The 21,650-nt window shown below is 47.8% G+C and overlaps 1 protein-coding gene across 4 annotated transcripts; it reads right to left on the bottom strand.

Annotated features, from left to right (window-relative positions):
• Window positions 1-7,588: 7,588 nt before the first annotated feature.
• On the bottom strand, window positions 7,589-20,146 carry EAPP (E2F associated phosphoprotein). Of its 4 annotated transcripts, none has more exons than XM_061573785.1 (8): window positions 20,020-20,146; window positions 18,912-18,995; window positions 18,045-18,220; window positions 16,978-17,112; window positions 16,453-16,591; window positions 13,022-13,138; window positions 10,638-10,782; window positions 7,589-9,015 (listed from the first exon to the last, which is right to left on the bottom strand). In XM_061573785.1, exons 2-8 carry the CDS (start codon window positions 18,974-18,976, stop codon window positions 8,848-8,850), a joined length of 945 nt encoding a protein of 314 aa, XP_061429769.1. In that variant the 5' UTR covers window positions 18,977-18,995; window positions 20,020-20,146; the 3' UTR covers window positions 7,589-8,847. The 4 variants fall into 4 exon arrangements, with proteins under 4 accessions (XP_061429769.1, XP_061429770.1, XP_061429768.1 ...); XM_061573786.1 differs by lacking the exon at window positions 20,020-20,146 and adding an exon at window positions 19,773-19,815; XM_061573784.1 differs by lacking the exon at window positions 20,020-20,146 and adding an exon at window positions 19,773-19,791 and having other exon boundaries at window positions 7,590-9,015; window positions 18,045-18,223.
• Between the last annotated feature and the right edge of the window lie 1,504 nt (window positions 20,147-21,650).

Raw genomic sequence — 21,650 nt, 5'->3', positions numbered from 1 at the left:
CGTGCGCGCGCGCCACGTGCGGTGAAATTAATTTGCACAGGAATATTATTCTTAGGTTTTTTCGGTAAAGTCACGTAGGTAAAACATCAAAATTAATGAAAATAAAATAAAACAAAAATCACGACGTTTCGGAGGCAACACAAGTCTCCGTCATCAGGTGGGACCGTCACAGCCGGATTAGCTGCATCAAGTGAGGCAATGATTCAAGATGTAATCCCTTATAAGCAAGTTGAATCATTTTATTTTACTTTTATTAATTTTATTTTTTTTACCTACGTGACTTTACCGACAAAACCTAAGAATATGAATCTTTGCAGTCACGAAAGCTTCAAATCTAGAAGGAATATTATTGTTGCGTTAAGAGGGGGGGGGGCGTCCATAAATGACGTCACGTGATTTTGGACGATTTTTTACCCCCCCCCCCACCCCTCGTCACATGAGGTCACACAAAGTCAGACCCCCCCCCCTTTCTGAAATATGACGTCACAAAGCTCTGACCCCCCCCCCCCAAAATAAAACATGCTTCAAATCATGTTCTTGGTTCTTTCGGTAAAGTCACGTAGAAGGGAAATAATAAAATAATAAAAATATTAAACAATAAAATAATCTTATTGCTGAAGTCACGAAAGCTTTAAATTTAAGAACATGCTTCAAATCGCTTTAAACTATTGTCATTGTAGTGCGTATTTAATGTGGCGCTGCACTCTGATGTTGTAGGGTAAAACATGTATTAAGAAGTCTATTTAATTAAGTAGAACGTGTTGTCTATATTTATTTAAAGTTGCGCATTTTGATGTGACGTCACATTTCTCACCCCCCCCCCCCCCCTCGTCACAAATGTCTGACCCCCCCCCTCCCCCCAGGTGCGTGACGTCATTTATGGACGGCCCTTAAGGTGACGTTTCATGAACACATTCCTGCGGAGGGAGCTGGTAGGAACGTTGGGTTGCTCGGTCAATGGCCAGGGTCAACGGCGGCGTTGTTTATTCCGCAAATATGCCCGACTGTGAGGGCGGGGACAAGCCGGCGTGAGTAGGTTAAACGTTGAGTTTTATAAGGGCACCACGGGGTGACCAGCCCCTCCACACCCAGCCCCACCCCTCCCACCCCCCACCCAGCCCCTCCCCACCCTTCCCCACCCTCCCCTCTCCACCCAGCCCCACCCCTCCCATTTTTGGATGCACGACGGACGGACACAATAATCCCCTGTGGGCTGGTGTAACCAGGAGGTTCCTACCAGTAAAATCAATTGAGTAACTGAACGTTGCTTTGCCCAAATACGTTGTTGTTGCCCAAAAGGAATACTGTAACGGGAATCGATCGATTTTTAACGACCCAACGCTCGATCAAAGCTCGATCTATGTTCGATCACATAGACACATTCATATTAAACATATCATAGCTTGATCATTCCTTGATCACATTAACACACGTATTCTATCAAAGCTCGATAGATGCTAGATCGATGCTCGATTGGTGTTCAATCGGAACTCGATCGGTGATCTATAGAGGCTCGTTTGGCCGTTTTCCTCATGCAATATGAACACAAACACTAACTCATAATACAATGTGAATAATCAAGAGAAAACGTTTTGTTTTTTTAATATATATTTTATTGAGTGGGTGTGTGAGTAACTTGTATCCTGCAATGCGGTGTCCATTTTGCATCGCGAGCTTTCAGATGTGCTTATGCGGCCGTCTGGAACGTTCTTCTGATATTCGGAATCCACCGAAGCTGTGCACTTTAAAATCTTGCTGAAAACTAATTTCTTTAGAACTGCTTTTTGTATTTAGTCTGTCCTTCTTCCGCACCTCCGATTAGCACGGTTGGCTACGTACAAAGCGAAATAAGTTCAACATACATACATAATTAATCAGTGTGGTGTAATGATCATGAAGATACACGATGCTAAAAATTCCTCGACGTCATTCGCAAGAGTCGCCCGTTGTGTGCCGGCAACAGGGTCCACACTGACTAAATTCTAAAATTCCCCGCAAATTACGCAATTGGCATTATGCACACACTAGCAATCACCCCCCGACCACCCCCACTGACGGACAAATGCCCCAAAGCTCACTCGTGCACATGAGACTCATCCTGATCTCTCTAGTTATCACCTGGTTACGTAACACATTCCTGCGGAGGGAGCTGGTAGGAACGTTGGGTTGCTCGGTCAATGGCCAGGGTCAACGGCGGCGTGGTGTATTCCGCAAATATGTCCGACTGTGAGGACGGGCACAAGCCGGCGTGAGTAGGTTAAACGTTGAGTTTTATAAGGGCACCACGGGGTGACCAGCCCCTCCCCACCCAGCCCCACCCAACCCCTCCCCACCCAGCCCAGCCCAGCCCCTCCCCACCCACCCCTCTCCACCCAGCCCTACCCCTCCAATTTTTGGATGTACGACGGACGGACACAATAATCCCCTGTGGGCTGGTGGAACCAGATGGTTCCTACCAGTATTAAACGAGTACTATTTCTGTTTCTCAGCGTTTTTAAAATCACACATCTCTCCTTTATCATGCTTCTTAGGTGCAGCAGACGCAACAAAGGGGCTTCAGAGCGATGGACAAGAAAACCAAAAAAACCTCCCTTTTTTAAAACTCCACGCTTCTCTGAGAAGTTTAACACGCGGTACGCTTTCGCGAGGTTTGTGGGTTAAATTGCGTAAATGTGTGTCGTTAAACCAGCCACCACCCGACAAAGCCAATTAGTAAGGTTTGTTACGTGAACAAAACGTGCCAATTCCGTTACTAGTTCAGCACACCCGGTGTGTTTGGAGAGTAAACCCACGACATTTACCATCTGGGTACGACGCTTCGCCGGTAATCACAACTGGCTTCATCAGGCGACAGCCATGGTTCTCTAAGCACTTTTCCATTTTCTCACTTTGTTCGGGGCATTTTAGCTTCTAACACTTTGCGTGCGTGAGTTTTCTCCAGACATCGTAGCATCCTCCCACAAGAAAAAAAACTAAAGTTAGTAAAATAATAAAATAGAACTTGCCTAAAAAGGTATAAAGCAGGACCCTCTTAAATAAGGTATTGAGATTTTTCGATTTAAAGCTTCTTTCGTGACTGCAGGGATTCATATTCTGGAGTAATTTCGGTAAAGTCACGTAGAATGGTAATAATAAAATAATAAAAATAAAACATAATAAAATTATTCTCACGACGTTTCGGCCACAACGCAAGCAGCCGTCCTCAGGTGGAGAACAGGTCTGTCGAGAAGACAGAGTCTTGTTCTCCACCTGAGGACGGCTGCTTGCGTTGTGGCCGAAACGTCGTGAGAATTATTTTATTATGTTTTATTTTTATTATTTTATTATTACCATTCTACGTGACTTTACCGAAAGAACCAAGAAGAAGGTATTGAGATGCAAATGAAGGATTCTTCCGTAAGCAAATTATTGTTAAGTACAAAAGTTATGTCATTTAAATATATACAAAATAATTATGTTAGTCACTGAATTGTTGGGGGGAGTGGGGTCACATTTTGAAGGGAGAAAAACTGAAGTGAACAAGAGAATAATGGATCAACGCATCAGAAACATTGCATTTTTTTATAACGCCATCAGTATTGTTTACATTGCACTGCACATTACATCAAAGTGGCTGTACAATACGTACATCGTCACAGCAGTGTAGTTTATACAGCATTGTAGCCGAGAACCATAAAACGTAAGAATGAATTTGCTGCATTGCAGAATCTGTACATACTTGCACACAAAGATCCCGAATACGGCCTTAACAGACTGTTGGGGCAAGTGCTGTTTGCAGGCACCCATGAAGGCCAGCACGGCACACGAGGGGGTGGATGGCCAGCACCACGATAACGATGTTTACACACCTCACCAGGTACTCATTTGAGGCTGAGTAGACCTAGGGGGAGGCCCAGTACCGGTTCAGATAATCGTCACATGGTGTTGGCCACGAGCAGAAATCCAACTTGGATCGCTGGGTTCAACGCGCAGTACGCTAACCGCTGCACCACTGCTCCCTACATTCCTGGACACCCACATATGCATTACCCTAACATACAAAAATGTTACACAAATCATTTTTCATTTGTACAATAGCACGATAAAAACATACGTGGAAGTTTTTACCAAACGAGGGAGCACATCTCACCGTTTTAAACACGAAACAGACAATTTTTATATTCTTCTAAATGTAATCAAAATACCCTTTGGTTCTTTCGGTAGTCACGTAGGTATAAAAATAAATAAATCACGTTTCGGGCGCAACACAAGCGTCCGTCATCAGGTGAGAAAGCATGGCCTGCTGCTGATGCAGACTGTTTCAAAGGTTCACCTTTAAAACGTGACTTTACCGAAAGCATCAAAGAGTATGGATTCTTGCAGTCACGAAAGCTTCAAATCAAGATCGTAATCAAAATATAAACGTGGCAAGCGGCTTTGATGATGCCTACAACTCCCAACGCACAAATGACGAGATTACGAGACCCACCGTTCACGATACAATTGGTGCAGCTTTCACAAAAGCCGCGTTCAGGCTCACAGTCGGGTTTGTTACAATCGGGTTTAATTGTCTTTTTATATTAAACCCGATCATCTGAGATTGGGAGAAATCCGGTTTAAGTGGTTCTAATTGCAGAACCGCACTTCTCAACGATGGGCTTCATCCATTCCAAGCTAAGGAACTCACTGGCACCCACGATTGTGGAGGAGAAGCTCGTGTTCATCAAGACCAACCTGCCCGCCGCATTCTACGACTACCCCGTGCCCGACGGCCCCCCCGAGTACGATAGCAGCACCGACAAGGAAGCAGCCTAAGCCTTGGATCAGAGTTTCGTATTCATTAAACCAGGTTGTAATTCCCCCAAATCGGGTTTAATTGTATTAAAGAAAAAACCCGATGCCTGCCGCTGGAAAAATCTGATTTTTTTCCACCCATGGATGAAACGTACCGAATTACATAATTGGCCTTCATTTATTACAACACGAGCTACTAAGTCCACGGTACAGAAGAGCGCGCACGCCGTGAGCTGCTGTTGCTCCATTCAATTCGCAGACTGAAATCCGGTCCGCTGCTCGGGCCTGTTCTGTATTAAACGTGCACACAATCTCGACTGCCACCTCTCCCAAATGCGTTTTTCTGGATTTTTGTTGTTATTCTGTCTCACTGTTCAAATAAACCTACCATTAAAATTATAGACTGATCATTTCTTTGTCCGTGGGCAAACGTACAAAATCAGCACGGGATCAAATTTTTTTTCCCTCACTGTACAAACATTACAGCCATCAGTCACTTCACTGCAGGACAAAGGCTTTGCCACACCATGTCAGTCATGGGGCTTGTTGAACCATACCTCACCAAGCTTCTGAGTGTGGGTTGGTGAAGGCCGGTAAACCGATGATCACATTTCTTTACATTTATAAAAACATTGCACGTGATTATTGATTACGCAAAAACACCCCACAAATTTAACAACCCGAATGGAATTCTCACTACCCGCGTACGGCCTGCTCATATGACGAGAAAGACTTGCCGTGCCTGTTTGAATCAGGAGCCCCGAGCAGATCCGCGACGAAGTTTTGTTGACATCGAGCGAGCGCGAGGAAGACATGGAGCGAACCTGCACGCGAGATCTCCCCGCGGGTAAAATTCATCGCCGCGGGGATCAGGATTTGCAAAAAAAAACTGTGCCCACAAGCGGAAGGCCACTCCACTCGCGCATCATCAGCACCGACGCTGGTGGAGTCGCCGTGCCCGGTTTGAACGTGCGATGCTTTCATCAGATTTCGTTTTTGGAAAAGGCTGCCAAGTCCTTTGCAAAGTATTATGCAATATGCAGATTCTTTATCAATCCACTGCGGCATAAAACACCCCCGGCCCCACTCCCACGCTCTCCTCCACTCTCCCCCACACCATTTCGATCACAATGCAAGCGCAGTCGCGTCTTTTTGGTTCTTTCGGTAAAGTCACGCAGAAGGGAAATAATAAAATAATAAAAATTTAACATAATAAAATACAATTCTCACGATGTTTCGGCCACAACACAAGCAGCCGTCCTCAGGTGAAGAACAGGGCTGTCGGAAAGACAGCGTCCGAATGAAGTTCATTCTGACGCTGTCTTTCCACCGAAACGTCATGAGAATTGTATTTTATTATGTTTAATTTTTATTATTTTATTATTTCCCTTCTACGTGACTTTACCGAAAGAACCAAGAAGATGAATCCCTGCAGTCACGAAAGCTTTAAATCGAAACGCAGTCGCGTCGTTTGAGCATTTCCCTCTAAAACTTTGACCGCGCCCGCACTTGAGTGAGAGTGTTAATGAGATGGATTCATCAACTGTGGGCGTCATCAATATTTGGAGCGAACTCCGGTTAGCGCGGGGGAAGAGTGCTTGAGAGAAGAAATGCTAAATACGAGGCCGAAAACCCGATGGACAGGCACACTTCACGAGTTGTTGCGGGGAAAACGACTTTTCCACATTGGTCAGTGAAGGGGTGGGTGCACCCCAGGACCGCTTTAGATATCAGAATATTGATTTATACTGGAGCAATCCGATGGGATATACAGCTCTTTTTCACAGATGTCCAGTAGGTATCTGTGTAATTCCACGCATAGCCGGCCAGATTCACAGTGCCGTGCGCTAACCTCCGACCCACCATTGAGCCCATGTAGAATCATCGATCAAGTTGTCAACCAAATCTGGCCGGGGGTAGTTTGGTGGTTCAGAGTGGTTGGTAAAAGCTTTAGATGCTACTTGTCGAACTGAAATAACTTAATTATCTTACCCTTAATGCAGCCACGGATTGCTTTCATTAAAACAAGGCTGTGTAGCATAAAATATAACGACGATACGTGTACACAATATTTTAAAATTGTGAGCTAACGCTGGAGTCTGCCTCAGCTCATTGCCATCAAGAGCCATTCGATATGCGATACAGAATGACACAATTTAAAGAAATAAAAATAAAAGCGCTTTATTTACATATTATTTTGCGTTACTTACAAATATGTAACACCTCACTGCATGTTGACACTGGAGAACAGGTCAAATTTTCAAAGTCAAGTTACGCATTTATCTTCTGAAACAGATGTTCTGCACGTGTTTGTTTGGCGGTCACAGCAAAATTAGTTCAGCGAGTTTGCAAAACACTAAGGTAATTCATACGGATGGGCACATGTGCTAATCAGCGTGCTGTTTGAGTACATGAACTATCGGTTATATTTCGTTGCACCGTGTAACGTCCCGCTCCTCTTGCAGTAAACAATCCATCGTCGTGCTGCATATGCTCCGAGGTCTATGCTGTCCGCCTTCACCATTCCGCACTGACCAGCGGGCCGCACGGTGGTCAAATAACCCCCATCATCTTCTTGGTTCTTTCGGTAAAGTCACGTAGAAGGGAAATAATAAAATAAAAATAAAACATAATAAAATACAAGTCTCACGACGTTTCGGCCACAACGCAAGCAGCCGTCCTCAGGTGAAGAACAGGTCTTTAGAAGAACAGGTCTGTCGGGAAGACAGCGTCATTCATTCAGACGCTGTCTTTCCGACAGACCTGTTCTTCACCTGAGGACGGCTGCTTGCGTTGTGGCCGAAACGTCGTGAGAATAATTAAATGTTTGATTTTAATTATTTTATTATTTCCCTTCTACGTGACTTTACCGAAAGAACCAAGAAGATGAATCCCTGCAGTCACGAAAGCTTTAAATCGAAATTTAACCCCCATCATCTTCAGTGTGAGGGGGGGAGGGAGACCCTCATCCAACAGTGGACTTACAAAAAGGACTCTGAATCTATCGGTGCACCTCCGATTAGCACGGTTGGCTACCTATGGTGCGAAAGAGATTCAACATACGTACATGCAGGTGCCCCTCTTAAATGCAGCATCACCGATTCTAACAATTACACTTTTGACAGTTTTGAAAGGTGCAAAGTGGCTGGTTCTTGTTGACGAAATGTTACAGGTAGGAACAACAGTTCCACACTGCCCACCAGGGATTATTTGTCTGTCTGTCTGGCGAGCATAGCCCCGCCCTCGATTTGTATTTCATAGAGCGCTTCGGGCGGGCTCAGCACCACGTGACGCGCCGCGTGACACGGATCGCACGAATGCGCTGTCCAACCAAGTTCCTACCTGCTCACTCTGAAGGAACGTGTTAATGTTCACATCAAAGCCCGTACCACTGTTGATGCAGTATTTGAGCCCCTGGAAGTAGTAATGAGCTGAAGCCGTTTCTCAAATGTAAGAAGTGTACCCGCGTACAGTCCTTTTGTTAACTCACAGCTGGATGAAAGCCTCCCCATAGCGTGCTGGTGGTGGGGGATATTTGACGATACTTCTCACCACACTAGTCAGTGCAGGTTGGTGAATGTGGGGACATAGACATGGGAGTACAGTACATTACAATATAACAATGGCTTTTGCTGCAAAGGCCTCACACATGAGTCTTTACCCAAGTCCAATCAGCCTCTGTTGTCTGCAACACCAACAAAGCACCACATGGGATACTCTACGTGAAAGAAACAAAATCAACTAAGGTTATCGAAGTAAGAATAAACGTGTGATTATAACAGAGGTACGAGGTGACCTTTGTCCCGAGTCTTTTGGGATTTGCGACTGAAATTTTGACTTTTCTCCCATCCACGCAGTGAGCGGAGGGGCAGCCACCGGGGCCCAGAGGTCGCAACCGGGTACCCGATACCCGGCTACCCGTACCCAGCCGGGTACGGGTAGCCGTTTGCGACCCTGGTGCGGCCGGGTACGGGTAGGCCGTGAGTCACTGGTGAGTAACCATTTGTCACTCATTTCCCCGGCCGGGTACGGGTAGCCGGGTATCGGGTAGGGTACGGGTACCCGATTGTGACCCTACGAGTGGCTGGCGATGATGTTGAAGAAGTGGTAGACCTCTTCCTTGTCGAAGACGGCCACTTCCGTCTGGCACTCGTTGCACGTCACCGGGAAGTACTCCTCTTCCTCCGCCTCCTTCCCCGTGCCTCCCGCCACCGCGTGGAAGGTCCCGGCGTTGGCGGCAGCCTAGCGAAACAACGGCGCAGAATCAGGACGGGCGACAGGACCGGCCGATACGCACGGCCGTGAAACGTGAGATGTTAACTGAAGAGGGTGACGAGAGGGCCGTGGTAGCATTTGAGATGTGTGTTTTTCGAAGGGGTTGAGGAATATCCAAAGACATCACTGGCATTTTTGGTTTTTCAAGATATCTTATTTTTACGCGCTTTTATTTAACTCACTCTGTCTGTTGTTGTTGTTGTCGTATCCTCAAATCTTGTAACTCAATTTTAACCCACTTCCGAATGTACTATCGACTGCAAACTTCATATACTTATGTCTTACTGATGACAATACTATATTCTATCATAAAAAATAAAATAAATATTTATAAGCTATCTTTTTACACGCTTTCTATTAACGCACTGTCGGTTGTTGTTGTCGTATCGTCAAATCTTGTAACTCAATTTTAACCCACTTCCAAATGTGCTATCGACTGCAAACTTGGTATACGTATGTCATACTGATGACAATACTATATTCTATCATTAAAAAAATAAAAAATTAAACCATCTTTTTTATATGTTATGTTTCGACCTGGGTCTAATTGTCCACACTCAACTGACGTTGGCTGTAAATCACCACGGTCCCTGACGTTATGGCAAGCTTCGTGGAGTTTTGCCATTACGAGTACGGTACATTTCATTAAAGCGTGTTTAAAAAAAACTATTTTTAAATATTACTTATTTATAGCGCGAGGTCAATCGCTAAGGTGCAATGTGTCACAGACGAGTGCAGTCTATGAGTTGTTTTCACAGTCGGCGGGGGGGGGGGGGGCGCTGGTGATGTTGGCGTGTAATTCTAACCCGGGTCATTTGTGATTAACTTTGAAAAGAAGCATAAGTTGGATCATGACACCGGCATACGTTACGAATACCAAATTGGAAACAAGGACGCTTTGGTCAAAATAAATGTGAATTTTTAAAATTAAACAAAAAAAATGAAAATCAAAACATTCAGAAATAGAACTCACAACCCTCACTACAAAGGCAGAACCCTCACCTCACGTGATCTCCGTCACGCTACTGAAACATCGAAGTAATCACCCAGGAATGTGTCCTTAACGTTCGTTACATCACTCCACATCGACCAGCCCCCCTCATTCATAATAATTAGCGGGTGACGTCACTCCACATGGGGGGGGGGGGGGGGGCGAGGCGCCTCCTCCCCCCTCCTCAGCGTCAACACCCTCACTACAAAGGCAGAACCCTCACGTCACGCGATCTCCGTAACGCTGTTGAGACATCGAAGTAAAAAGGACGTCGTGATGAACAAGGGATAATAACCTTAAAATGAAATAGGTCTGTGTCACCGCGCCCTTACAAATTGCACACAAATTGATGCAATGAATTTCACGTCGCGGTCTGCTTTTCGCTTGCAAGTTTCAGATTTATTGCAATACACCCGTCCTTGGACGGACAACAGGTGACATTTCAGACAAGGGATCATCTCCATAGAAGGGAAACGATCACTCTTGTTCTCCGCTGGATCAAGGCCATGCACAACAACGCATTTTCAAGTTAAATCAATGGCCCCGATGACGGAACGAAGGAATTCATTAATGGAGAGAATGAGTGAATGAGCCTCACCTCCTCAGTGCCGGTGGCCCCCTTCCGCCGCCTCTGCTTGCCCTTTCCGCGCGGCCGCGTCATGCGGTAGCGCAGCACCTCGGAGCGGTTCACCGTGCAGTTCAGCACAAACATCGCGCGGTACTGGTGACTGTACAGCTCGTGCCTGGTGCGACGGGTGGGGGAACACAATGGCCGGGCGCCACAGTGGCGAGATGTTAACTACCTCGCCTGGTATGGAGGTCGTGCGTTCGATGCCGACCTTGACGCCTGCTGTATATTTGGTGTCTGTGTCTCTCATCATCACTACGGTGGCTAGGAGATGTTAACTACCTCGCCTGGTATGGAGGAGGTCGTGGGTTCGATCCCGACCCTTACGCCTGCTGCTGTAAATTAGGAGTTTGAGATCTCTCTCTCTCATCATCACTACGGTGGCTAGGAGATGTTAACTACCTCGCCTGGTATGGAGGAGGTCGTGGGTTCGATCCCGACTCTTACGCCTGCTGCTGTATATTAGGAGTTTGAGATCTCTCTCTCTCATCATCACTACGGTGGTTAGGAGATGTTAACTACCTCGCCTGGTATGGAGGAGGTCGTGGGTTCGATCCCGACTCTTACGCCTGCTGCTGTATATTAGGAGTTTGAGATCTCTCTCTCTCATCATCACTACGGTGGTTAGGAGATGTCAACTACCTCACCTGGTATGGAGGAGGTCGTGGGTTCGATCCCGACCCTTACGCCTGCTGCTGTATATTAGGAGTTTGAGATCTCTCTCTCTCATCATCACTACGGTGGTTAGGAGATGTTAACTACCTCGCTTGGTATGGAGGAGGTCGTGGGTTCAATCCCGACGACCCTTACGCCTGCTTCTGTATATTAGGAGTTTGAGATCTCTCTCTATCATCATCAATACGGTGGCTAGGAGATGTTAACTACCTCGCCTGGTATGGAGGAGGTCGTGGGTTCGATCCCGACCCTTACGCCTGCTGCTGTATATTTGGAGTTTGAGATCTCTCTTTCTCATCATCACTACGGTGGCTAGGAGATGTTAACTACCTCGCCTGGTATGCAGGAGGTCGTTGCTTCGATCCCAACCCTGACACCTGTATATTTGGAATTTGCATGTCTCTCCCTGTGGTCGCGTGGATTTTTCTCCGGGTCCTCCGGTTTTTACCTCCACGTTTATAAACATGACTGCTTTAACTTTTCACACGATAAGCCACTTGGTTGAGCTATCATTTGTGTTCAGGTCTCATCTGAAAAAGAGCTATATAGCTAATTGGGCCTTACCTGTTGAAATAAAATAGTTTAGTTTTATATGGTTTAATTTCTTAGCTGGCTCCACTCACAACATGGGTCTGCCCAAACATTATTCTTACCAGCAAGCCATCAGCATTCCCACTCATGGCAAATGGGTTTGTACTGTTTTCTATTATTAGCGGGAATTCACCACGCCACCCGTCACAGATCCACGTCTGTCCTGTGACCCGTTCACCAGCAAGCCTACACCATGCTCAGTGGCCTTTGACCGCTGTTGGAAACTTGCAAAATGCATAGTGCGTGACAAATTGCAACAAGCTGACAAAAGCCAGTCGATTACGGGAGCCTTGTATTTGTCAGGAAATGATTAAGATTGCAATCCTTGTATCCAAATAATATGAGATGTAAGGATACTCCGCATTTCACATGATTGTGAGATATTGCCAAAAATACTCTTATGAGCAGATGCACCCCTCTCCAACCTGCAACCAATAACTAAACAACGATCGGCATCTTTAGCCACCAACCTGTACTGCAGGACAGGGTGTAAATGTGCAGGATGTGTGTGTGTAGTGTGCAAATTGTGTGCTGTGTGTGTGTAGTGTACTGGGTGCGTGCTGTGTGTGTGTTGTCTATCCATACAGTGTGTGTGTGCTGTGTGGGCAGTCCGTGCTGTGTGTGCAGTGTGTCCGTGCTGTGCGTCCGTGCAGTGTGTGCGTGCAGTGCGTGCGTGCAGTGCGTGCGTGCAGTGCGTGCGTGCAGTGCATGCATTGTGTGCGTGCTGTGTGCACGTGCTGTGCATCCGTGCAGTGCGTGCGTGCAGTGCGTGCGTGCAATGCGTGCGTGCAATGCGTGCGTGCAATGCGTGCGTGCTGTGTGCATCCGTGCAGTGTGTGCTGTGTGTCTGCAGTGCGTGCTGTGTGTGCGTGCAGTATGTGCTGTGCTTGCGTGCGTGCAGTGCGTGCATTGTGTGCGTGCTGTGTGTGCGTGCTATGCGTACGTCCAATGCGTGCAGTGTGCGTCCGTGCAGTGTGTGCTGTGTGTCTTCAGTGCGTGCGTGCAGTATGTGCTGTGCTTACGTGCATGCGGTGCATGCGTGCAGGGTGCAATTGCAGGACGACCGTTGTGCGAGTTGGTGCACTCACCGCTGGCAGTCGAGGCACAGCGTGGTCATGCACGCGGGGCAGTTGAGCACAGCGTCGCTGGAGGGCGTCTCCTCATCCGCTTTCCCGTCCGCCCTCCCGCTCTGCAACCCGCGGTACCTGCGGCCCATGACATGATCCATAATAAAGGGTTTTTTTTTGGGTTAGATCGCGTAAATATAAATGTCGTTAAACCCGCCACTACCCGGCGCAGCCAATTAGTAAGGGTTGTCCTGTGTACATACTATTAACATTCCCTCCCTTTATTAATGCTGCTCCCTACACCCTCCCTTTGATGCTGCTAATCCTGCATAATGCATGGGCATAATATGACTTTGAAACCCCCCCGCCCACCTCCTACGCATTTCCCATAAATATGCTAAATTCCTCTTGATATGCAAATTATTTTGTCAAGGCGCTCTTCTTCCACCTCCAACCCAGCTTATATATATGCTCCAAGCTTAGCAGTGTTTCATTCTTCATCTGAAGACGGATACTTGCGTTGTGGCCGAAACGTCGTGAGAATTATTTTATTATGTTTTATTTTTATTATTTTATTACTTCCCTTCTACGTGACTTTACCGAAAGAACCAAGAAGAAGGTTCGTCACTTAAACAAAAAGTGCCAATTAGTTACAACTTCAGCACCACAGGTGTGCTGGAGAGTAGACCCACAACATTTACAATTCGAGTACTGTAACATTTCACTGGTGATTGCAACCAGCGTCATCAGGCGATTCACCAAAATTGTGAAGTCGTCTTCCTGTTTCGGTGTTAAATAGCGTAAAGGTGACGCCATCACTGTGAACCTATCAGGTGCGAAGACCAGAGGGGCAGTAATGTAGTCATATTAATTACATGACATGTTGCGTATAAGCCTAATCACCAGCCAGAGGATACACCAAGGCCAAACATCTCAATCTTGCAAAGTGTAAAACGATAATGACCTTAGAGTCCGATTTACTTCATTTGTATGATCATGAAATTTTTGCGTTGTGGATTTAACAAAAAATTGCAGTCCTTTGTCAATGTTCTGCTGGACGAAAGGTGGTGTGTGTAATTTGACGGTACTTTAGCATGCTGGTCAGTGCGGACTGAGGTGGGGAGAGGCCTACAACTGGTTCAGATATTGCTTTGTACTGATATTAGCTGCATGGTGACGAATCAAACTCAGGTCCTGAGGTTCATAGCATAGTGGGCTAACCATTGCACAAGCTCTTGCCTGCCATGCTAACGGTATGCTCCTCATAGGGAAATTTTGGGGAAGCTTAGTAAAATTGAATTGCGTCATGAAGTGTTACACGACATGGTTTAAATTTTGATTTAAAGCTTTTGTGACTGCAGAGATTCATATTCTTGGTTCTTTCGGTAAAGTCACGTAGAAGGGAAATTATATTTGCATTATTTTATTATTTCCCTTCTAAGTGACTTTTCCGAAAGAACCAAGAATACAATATGGTTTGTTCATTTTGTCACCAAGCCAGGCCAGTGATTTGTTTATATTCACGAGATGCGCTTCCAATTGTGCGTTGTCGATAAGAAAAAGCGCCACCGCCAATGTGGGAAGCATTGCAAGTTACATAAATGTCACGAGGATAAAGACTTGTGAATGGTACACATTCACCCAAACGTCACACACAAGCACGCAGGTGGGGACAACGGACACAACAGTGCAGAAGAGCCAGTGAAGACTGAAGACCAGCTAGCTCACCACTCACTCACTCAGTCACTCACCACTCACTCACTCACTCAGTCACTCACCACTCACTCACCATACAGGTTACTCACCACTCACTCACTCACTCAGTCACTCACTCACTCAGTCACTCACCAACTCACTCAGTCACTCACTCACTCAGTCACTCACCGCTCCCTCAGTCACTCACCGCTCACTCAGTCACTCAGTCACTCAGTCACCCACTCACCTACTCACTCACCTACTCACTCACCCACTCACCTACACACTCACCCACTCACTCACCTACACACTCACCCACTCACTCACCTACACACTCACCCACTCACTCACCTACTAAGAGTACCAGCTAGCTAGCTAGCCCTGGGACTACCCTGACTCGCCGCCCTTATAAGAGCCGAGCAGGGCAAGCCAGGGGAGACCTCAGAGCAGTGAGGTCTTCTGTGTCCTTGTGAGGGCCAGGCTCGTGTGGCTGAGGGTCGGACCTGAGCCGAAGCTGGGCCAGGTCAAATTTCGATTTAAAGCTTTTGTGACTGCAGGGATTCATCTTATTGGTTCTTTCGGTAAAGTCACGTAGAAGGGAATAAAATAATAAAAATAAAACATAATAAAATAATTCTCACGACGTTTCGGCCACAACGCAAGCAGCCGTCCTCAGGTGAAGACGTCAGACGCTGTCTCCCTTGACAGACCTGGTCTTCACCTGAGGACGGCTGCTTGCGTTGTTGCCGAAACGTCGTGAGAATTATTTTTATTATGTTTTATTTTTATTATTTTATTACTTCCCTTCTACGTGACTTTACCGAAAGAATCAAGAAGATGGGCCAGGTCAGTTAGCCTCCACTAGGATGGTCTGGGTTTGAGGGGTGTAGGAGCTAACGGGGAAACGTTAGCCGAGGGACACTGCCTCGGAAAGAACCGGGTGAAGGGGCCGTTACCCCTTCAAGCGTTAGGGTGCGCTACGTACTGTATAGTATAAATTGTTAATAAGTACGTGTTGCCTCCGTCAACGTCTCCTGCGCTACTTAGGCGTGCGTAAGCTGACGCAGGCGTGCTCCAGCAGACTAAATGGGTCACCGTGAAAAAAACATCCCAAAAGGTCGTGAACAATTTGCACAGGCAAGTCTTTCGCGGCAGAGTCGCAGGCTTTCGCATAATCCTATAAGGAGCGGAGGATCTCGTAAAGCAGGCTGTCTGGCTGCGGTAAACAGGCTCTGGGGTGTGCTCTGTGAGAGCCGAGTGCGGGCATGTCGCCCTCGCGACTGCGAGCGCGTTGTAAATGTTGTGGATCGTCGCACGGGACACACACGATGCGCACCAGCACCCCCTGCTGTCGCTCTCGCGACAAAAACTACTACAATTTAAATTATGAACTGGAGTATTTTTTATTTTATCGGGCGAGGCCCACTGAGCTATTTAGCTCTTTTTTTGTAAGCGACCTGGCCACAAATGATAGCGCAACCAAGTGGCTTATCATGTGGACATTTATAGCAGCAAAATCCTCTCAATGCACGTTGATGATAAATTTTGAGAGAAAAACCGGATGACCCGGAAAAAAATCCATGCAACCACGGGGAGAACATACAAACTGCTAATACACAACAGGAGTCAGGGTCGAGATCAAACCCACCACCTCCTACATATCAGACGGGGGAATTCACACCCCTACAATTCAGTGGTGAGTTAAGGGTGGGAAGCGAGCGATGATGTGTGGCGAGCGGTGGGCGAGTTTCTCTGACCGGCGACGCTGCTTGTCCACCCACTCCTGGTCGGCATCGTCCATGCCCGGGTCGTACATGAGTTCATCGTTGGTAAGCACACGGCGCGACGCCTCCTTGCGTTTCTTCAACTTTTTCTTCTTGCGTGCGCTCACACCTCCTACCACCAGTCACCACCAGCACAAGCACCGCCACCACCATCATCAACGCTCACTCTAGCGAGAGAATCAAACGCACGCTTGAGTGTGCAACTGCTGCTCCGTCACCGCTGGTCAGAGGTCGCAACCGGGTACCCGATACCCGTACCCTACCCCCGATACCCGGCTACCCGGCCGGGTACGGGTACCCGTTTGTGACCCTGGGGCGGCCGGGTACGGGTAGTCCGTGAGTCACTGGTGAGTAGCCGTTTGTCACTCATTTCGGGTAGGGTACGGGTAGGGAACGGGTACGGGTACCCATTTGCGACCCTGGTGCGGCCGGGTACGGGTACGGGTAAGGAATCAAAACCCGTTTGCGACCTCTGCCGCCGGTCGCGTGCCCTCTCACCCTCGGTAGCCTCTTCCTCCGAGCTCGTCTCAAAGTAAATGTCGTCGTAGAACTCGGGGTCCGTGGCGCTGGTGGCGTCGCCCGTCCCCACCGAGGCTCCCGGTTGATTGCCATCTCCATCGATCGCCGGCACCGCTGCGTGTCGCCGTAAGAAACAAATGGAGAGGATCGTGAGTCGAGATACAGAGATGGCGCAAAGGGTGGTAAACAAATTGAAGGCGCGCACACTGTGCTCATCGCATGACATTCTGAATACCGAACATTATTATTATTCTTCAAAACAAGTAAAAAAAAGTTTTTCTAAAACAAATCTAAAATATCACCATTGCAGTTTATTTTTTGTTTCTTCAAGTCCAAGCTGAAGACCTTCCTTGTTTCCATTGCCAATGACCCCCTCTCTATAAAACAGACACGTCCACTATTTCTCTACAGCGCCTTGAGACGCGGCTGTGTTTAAACTGTTCATGAATTCCAAACTGTAGTGTAATTGTACAGCTTTCCAATGTTATTTTTGGGTTGTACCTCGGGTTGTTCAGCACGACGCCCAACATATCGCTCCACGCGGTACAACCAGAATATACTTAAGATAACTAACTATACAGCACAACTGTGAAAAGCTATGCAGCAGTACTGTTATTATATTGTTATCTCTCTGTGCGTGTGTTCAATGCCCTGCAATGGGAGCTCAAACAGGCAGTCGCGCTCAGACAAAACGCTCACCGCAAAAATGGTTGCATTTGTACAATATATAAATCCACATTTATCATCAGAAAAGTTATGCATGGAAGAATGCCCGTTGTCCAAAACATGTCCGATATTTAGTTTCTTTTAAGGCTGTGTGATTGATGTCTTGAATTTTATTTTCTACACGTGAGTTTGTGCACCACTGCCAATGTAGGGTCGCCCAATAAATAGTCAGAGGATGGTCCATTTAACGATGCGGACCGCTTTGCTTTAATCCCCATCACCGGCATCCTCATTTAAATAAATAATCCTTACACCAATGGCACCAATACGGCAAAACTATCACCGTACCATCACCGCCGGCGGCGTGTGCGAGCACGTACGTGGTGGAGCCCAGACGGCCGTGATCTCGCGCACAGTCGAGTCCAACTCCTTTGCCATCTCCTTGACGAAATCATCGTCGCTGGACGACTCGCTCTCTCCCGTGAGCACCTCGCGAATGAGGCGGCGCTTCCGCTTGGCCGGACCGTTCAGCAGGACGTCCACCTCGTCCTCCGAGCTACTGCGGTGGGGGGGCGGGCAGGCGAGTGGGGGAGGGGCGCACGGAAAATTGTGGGTAATGGCTACATTTAAATACCACGGCAAATTGTGGTCAATGTTGATTCGATGCAAGCCCATTGTGCATTATGGTCGATATGCCGATGATTAAATCCTGCCGAGTACCGCTTTGGTCCCAGCACTTAAATTATATTTTGCCTAAATATTATGCCGACAGTGCTGTTGGCATCCATTCAGGACTCTTGTAAAGCAGGGCAACCCCCTTCATGTTAAGATTGTGATGCAAGGAAGCAGATACCACAGAGCTACCTATGACATTCTTTCAAGTGACATGTGCTGCCGGTTCTGTGAGTGGACCCGTCTCGTCGTCGCTGTCGTCTTCGCCCGATAATTGCGCGGCCGGAGAGTAGTTGGCCGTCTCTGTCGATGCCGTCGGTGCAATGCGGACAGGGTCGTGTCTAGGCCGGGCTGTACGGCAGTGTGGTCGAGAGAGAGGAGGCCGGAGTTGGTGTGACGGGATAATAAAAAGAGACGGAGCTTCCTGCAACTACCTCGTCTCCGAGTGAGTGTGTGCGCCGCACACCGCACGCACACACACACGCACCGAGATAAAGGACACTACACATGTAATACAGAACTAATGAGAGGAAGTCATCAGCATCGTTCGTTCACGACCATCACGTCCTCGTTACCTCAGCTGGTTTTCCTCGTCATCGCTGGGCTCCTCCAGGTAGTCGTTGTGGTCCCACAGACTCATGGCGAGGCCGGAGTCGTCACTGTTACGGCGATAAAAGTCACTAATTATAATTCTCGATTTAAAGCTTTCGTGACTGCAGGGATTCATCTTCTTGGTTCTTTCGGTAAAGTCACGTTGAATGGAAATAATAAAATAATAAAAATCAAACATAATATAATAATTCTCACGACGTTTCGGCCACAACGCAAGCAGCCGTCCTCCGGTGAAGACCAGGTCTGTCGGGGGTCTTCACCTGAGGACGGCTGCTTGCGTTGTGGCCGAAACGTCGTGAGAATTATTTTATTATGTTTGATTTTTATTATTTTATTATTTCCCTTCTACGTGACTTTACCGAAAGAACCAAGAAGATGTATTGGTTTAGCCATGTTTGTTTGTAGTACGGAGTTAGACTGATGGCCTTAATCTAAGTTGTCTTGTTGTTGTTGTTTGACTTGCATCCCATTGGGATGTTTGCACACAGCGTTGGTGTACGGTGTTTTTTCTGCAATATTTTGCTGTCTTTTCTTGGATTTTCTATTTGCACTCAGTGGCCGAAACGTCGTGAGAATTATTTTATTATGTTTTATTTTTATTATTTTATTACTTCCCTTCTACGTGACTTTACCGAAAGAACCAAGAAGATGAAACCCTGCAGTCACGAAAGCTTTAAATCGAAATTTAAACCAATAAACTTTTCGAAATCACCAAAATAAAGCCATGAAAGCAATGAAACGGTGATCACAGAAACTGACGGAATTTTCACAATAACTGCCATAAACAACACAAACAACATGTACTACGGCTCCCGTCTCCTCACGCTCGTGTAGACACCACGAAGACTTCGCTACGATGTGCCGCGTGTGGAGACCGGCGATACGGGAGCCGTAGCGAGCGATGTAGAGGCCTGGGCCCAACGGGCATCGATCAGCCCCCCCACGAGACGACCCCCCCTACCCCCCCGAGCATTTCGTTAATCGATTTTCCGCACGACTTTCCGGTTGTTCGAAGGGCATCGCGACAAACTCTTGTCGCGAGAGTCGCTTTAAGAAACTCGCTCGACTTACATCAAAAGGGGAGACCACTTGGCTTGATGGGGGGTGGTGGTGGTGGGTAGAGCGCCCACAATCCACCGCGCGACACCACGTGATGACGCACGTGAACCGGAAGCGGATCGTACGGGGTCAACTGGAAGCGCCCAATCGTCGGCTCCCCCCACCCCGTTGACAGCGCTGGGGCGAGTTCCCTGCAGTGGGCGGAGCTACATGAGTAGTGGGCGGAGCTACATGAGTAGTGGGAGGAGCTACATGAGTAGTGGGAGGAGCTACATGAGTAGTGGGTGGGGCTACATGAGCAGTGGGAGGAGCTACATGAGTAGTGGGTGGAGCTACATGAGTAGTGGGAGGAGCTACATGAGTAGTGGGTGGAGCTACATGAGTAGTGGGCGGAGCTACATGAGTAGTGGGTGGAGCTACATGAGCAGTGGGAGGAGCTACATGAGTAGTTGGTGGAGCTACATGAGTAGTGGGCGGAGCTACATGAGTAGTGGGTGGAGCTACATGAGCAGTGGGAGGAGCTACATGAATAGTGGGTGGAGCTACATGAGTAGTGGGTGGAGCTACATGAGTAGTGGGCGGAGCTACATGAGTAGTGGGTGGAGCTACATGAGTAGTGGGCGGAGCTACATGAGTAGTGGGCGGAGCTACATGAGTAGTGGGTGGAGCTACATGAGTAGTGGGCGGGGCTACATGAGTAGTGGGCGGAGCTACATGAGTAGTGGGTGGAGCTACATGAGTAGTGGGTGGAGCTACATGAGCAGTGGGAGGAGCTACATGAGTAGTGGGTGGAGCTACATGAGTAGTGGGCGGAGCTACATGAGTAGTGGGTGGAGCTACATGAGCAGTGGGAGGAGCTACATGAGTAGTTGGTGGAGCTACATGAGTAGTGGGCGGAGCTACATGAGTAGTGGGTGGAGCTACATGAGCAGTGGGAGGAGCTACATGAATAGTGGGTGGAGCTACATGAGTAGTGGGTGGAGCTACATGAGTAGTGGGCGGAGCTACATGAGTAGTGGGTGGAGCTACATGAGTAGTGGGCGGAGCTACATGAGTAGTGGGCGGAGCTACATGAGTAGTGGGTGGAGCTACATGAGTAGTGGGCGGAGCTACATGAGTAGTGGGCGGAGCTACATGAGTAGTGGGTGGAGCTACATGAGTAGTGGGTGGAGCTACATGAGTAGTGGGTGGAGCTACATGAGCAGTGGGAGGAGCTACATGAGTAGTGGGTGGAGCTACATGAGTAGTGGGTGGAGCTACATGAGTAGTGGGTGGAGCTACATGAGTAGTGGGCGGAGCTACATGAGTAGTGGGTGGAGCTACATGAGTAGTGGGTGGCGCTACATGAGTAGTGGGTGGAGCTACATGAGCAGTGGGAGGAGCTACATGAGTAGTGGGTGGAGCTACATGAGTAGTGGGTGGAGCTACATGAGTAGTGGGTGGAGCTACATGAGTAGTGGGTGGAGCTACATGAGCAGTGGGAGGAGCTACATGAGTAGTGGGTGGAGCTACATGAGTAGTGGGTGGAGCTACATGAGTAGTGGGCGGAGCTACATGAGTAGTGGGTGGAGCTACATGAGTAGTGGGTGGAGCTACATGAGTAGTGGGTGGAGCTACATGAGCAGTGGGAGGAGCTACATGAG

Source organism: Lethenteron reissneri, chromosome 53 (assembly GCF_015708825.2).
Source record: "Lethenteron reissneri isolate LAM-NWPU_2019-01 chromosome 53, ASM1570882v1, whole genome shotgun sequence".
NCBI lineage: Eukaryota > Metazoa > Chordata > Hyperoartia > Petromyzontiformes > Petromyzontidae > Lethenteron > Lethenteron reissneri.
This window is presented reverse-complemented; position numbering and strand designations above follow the sequence as displayed.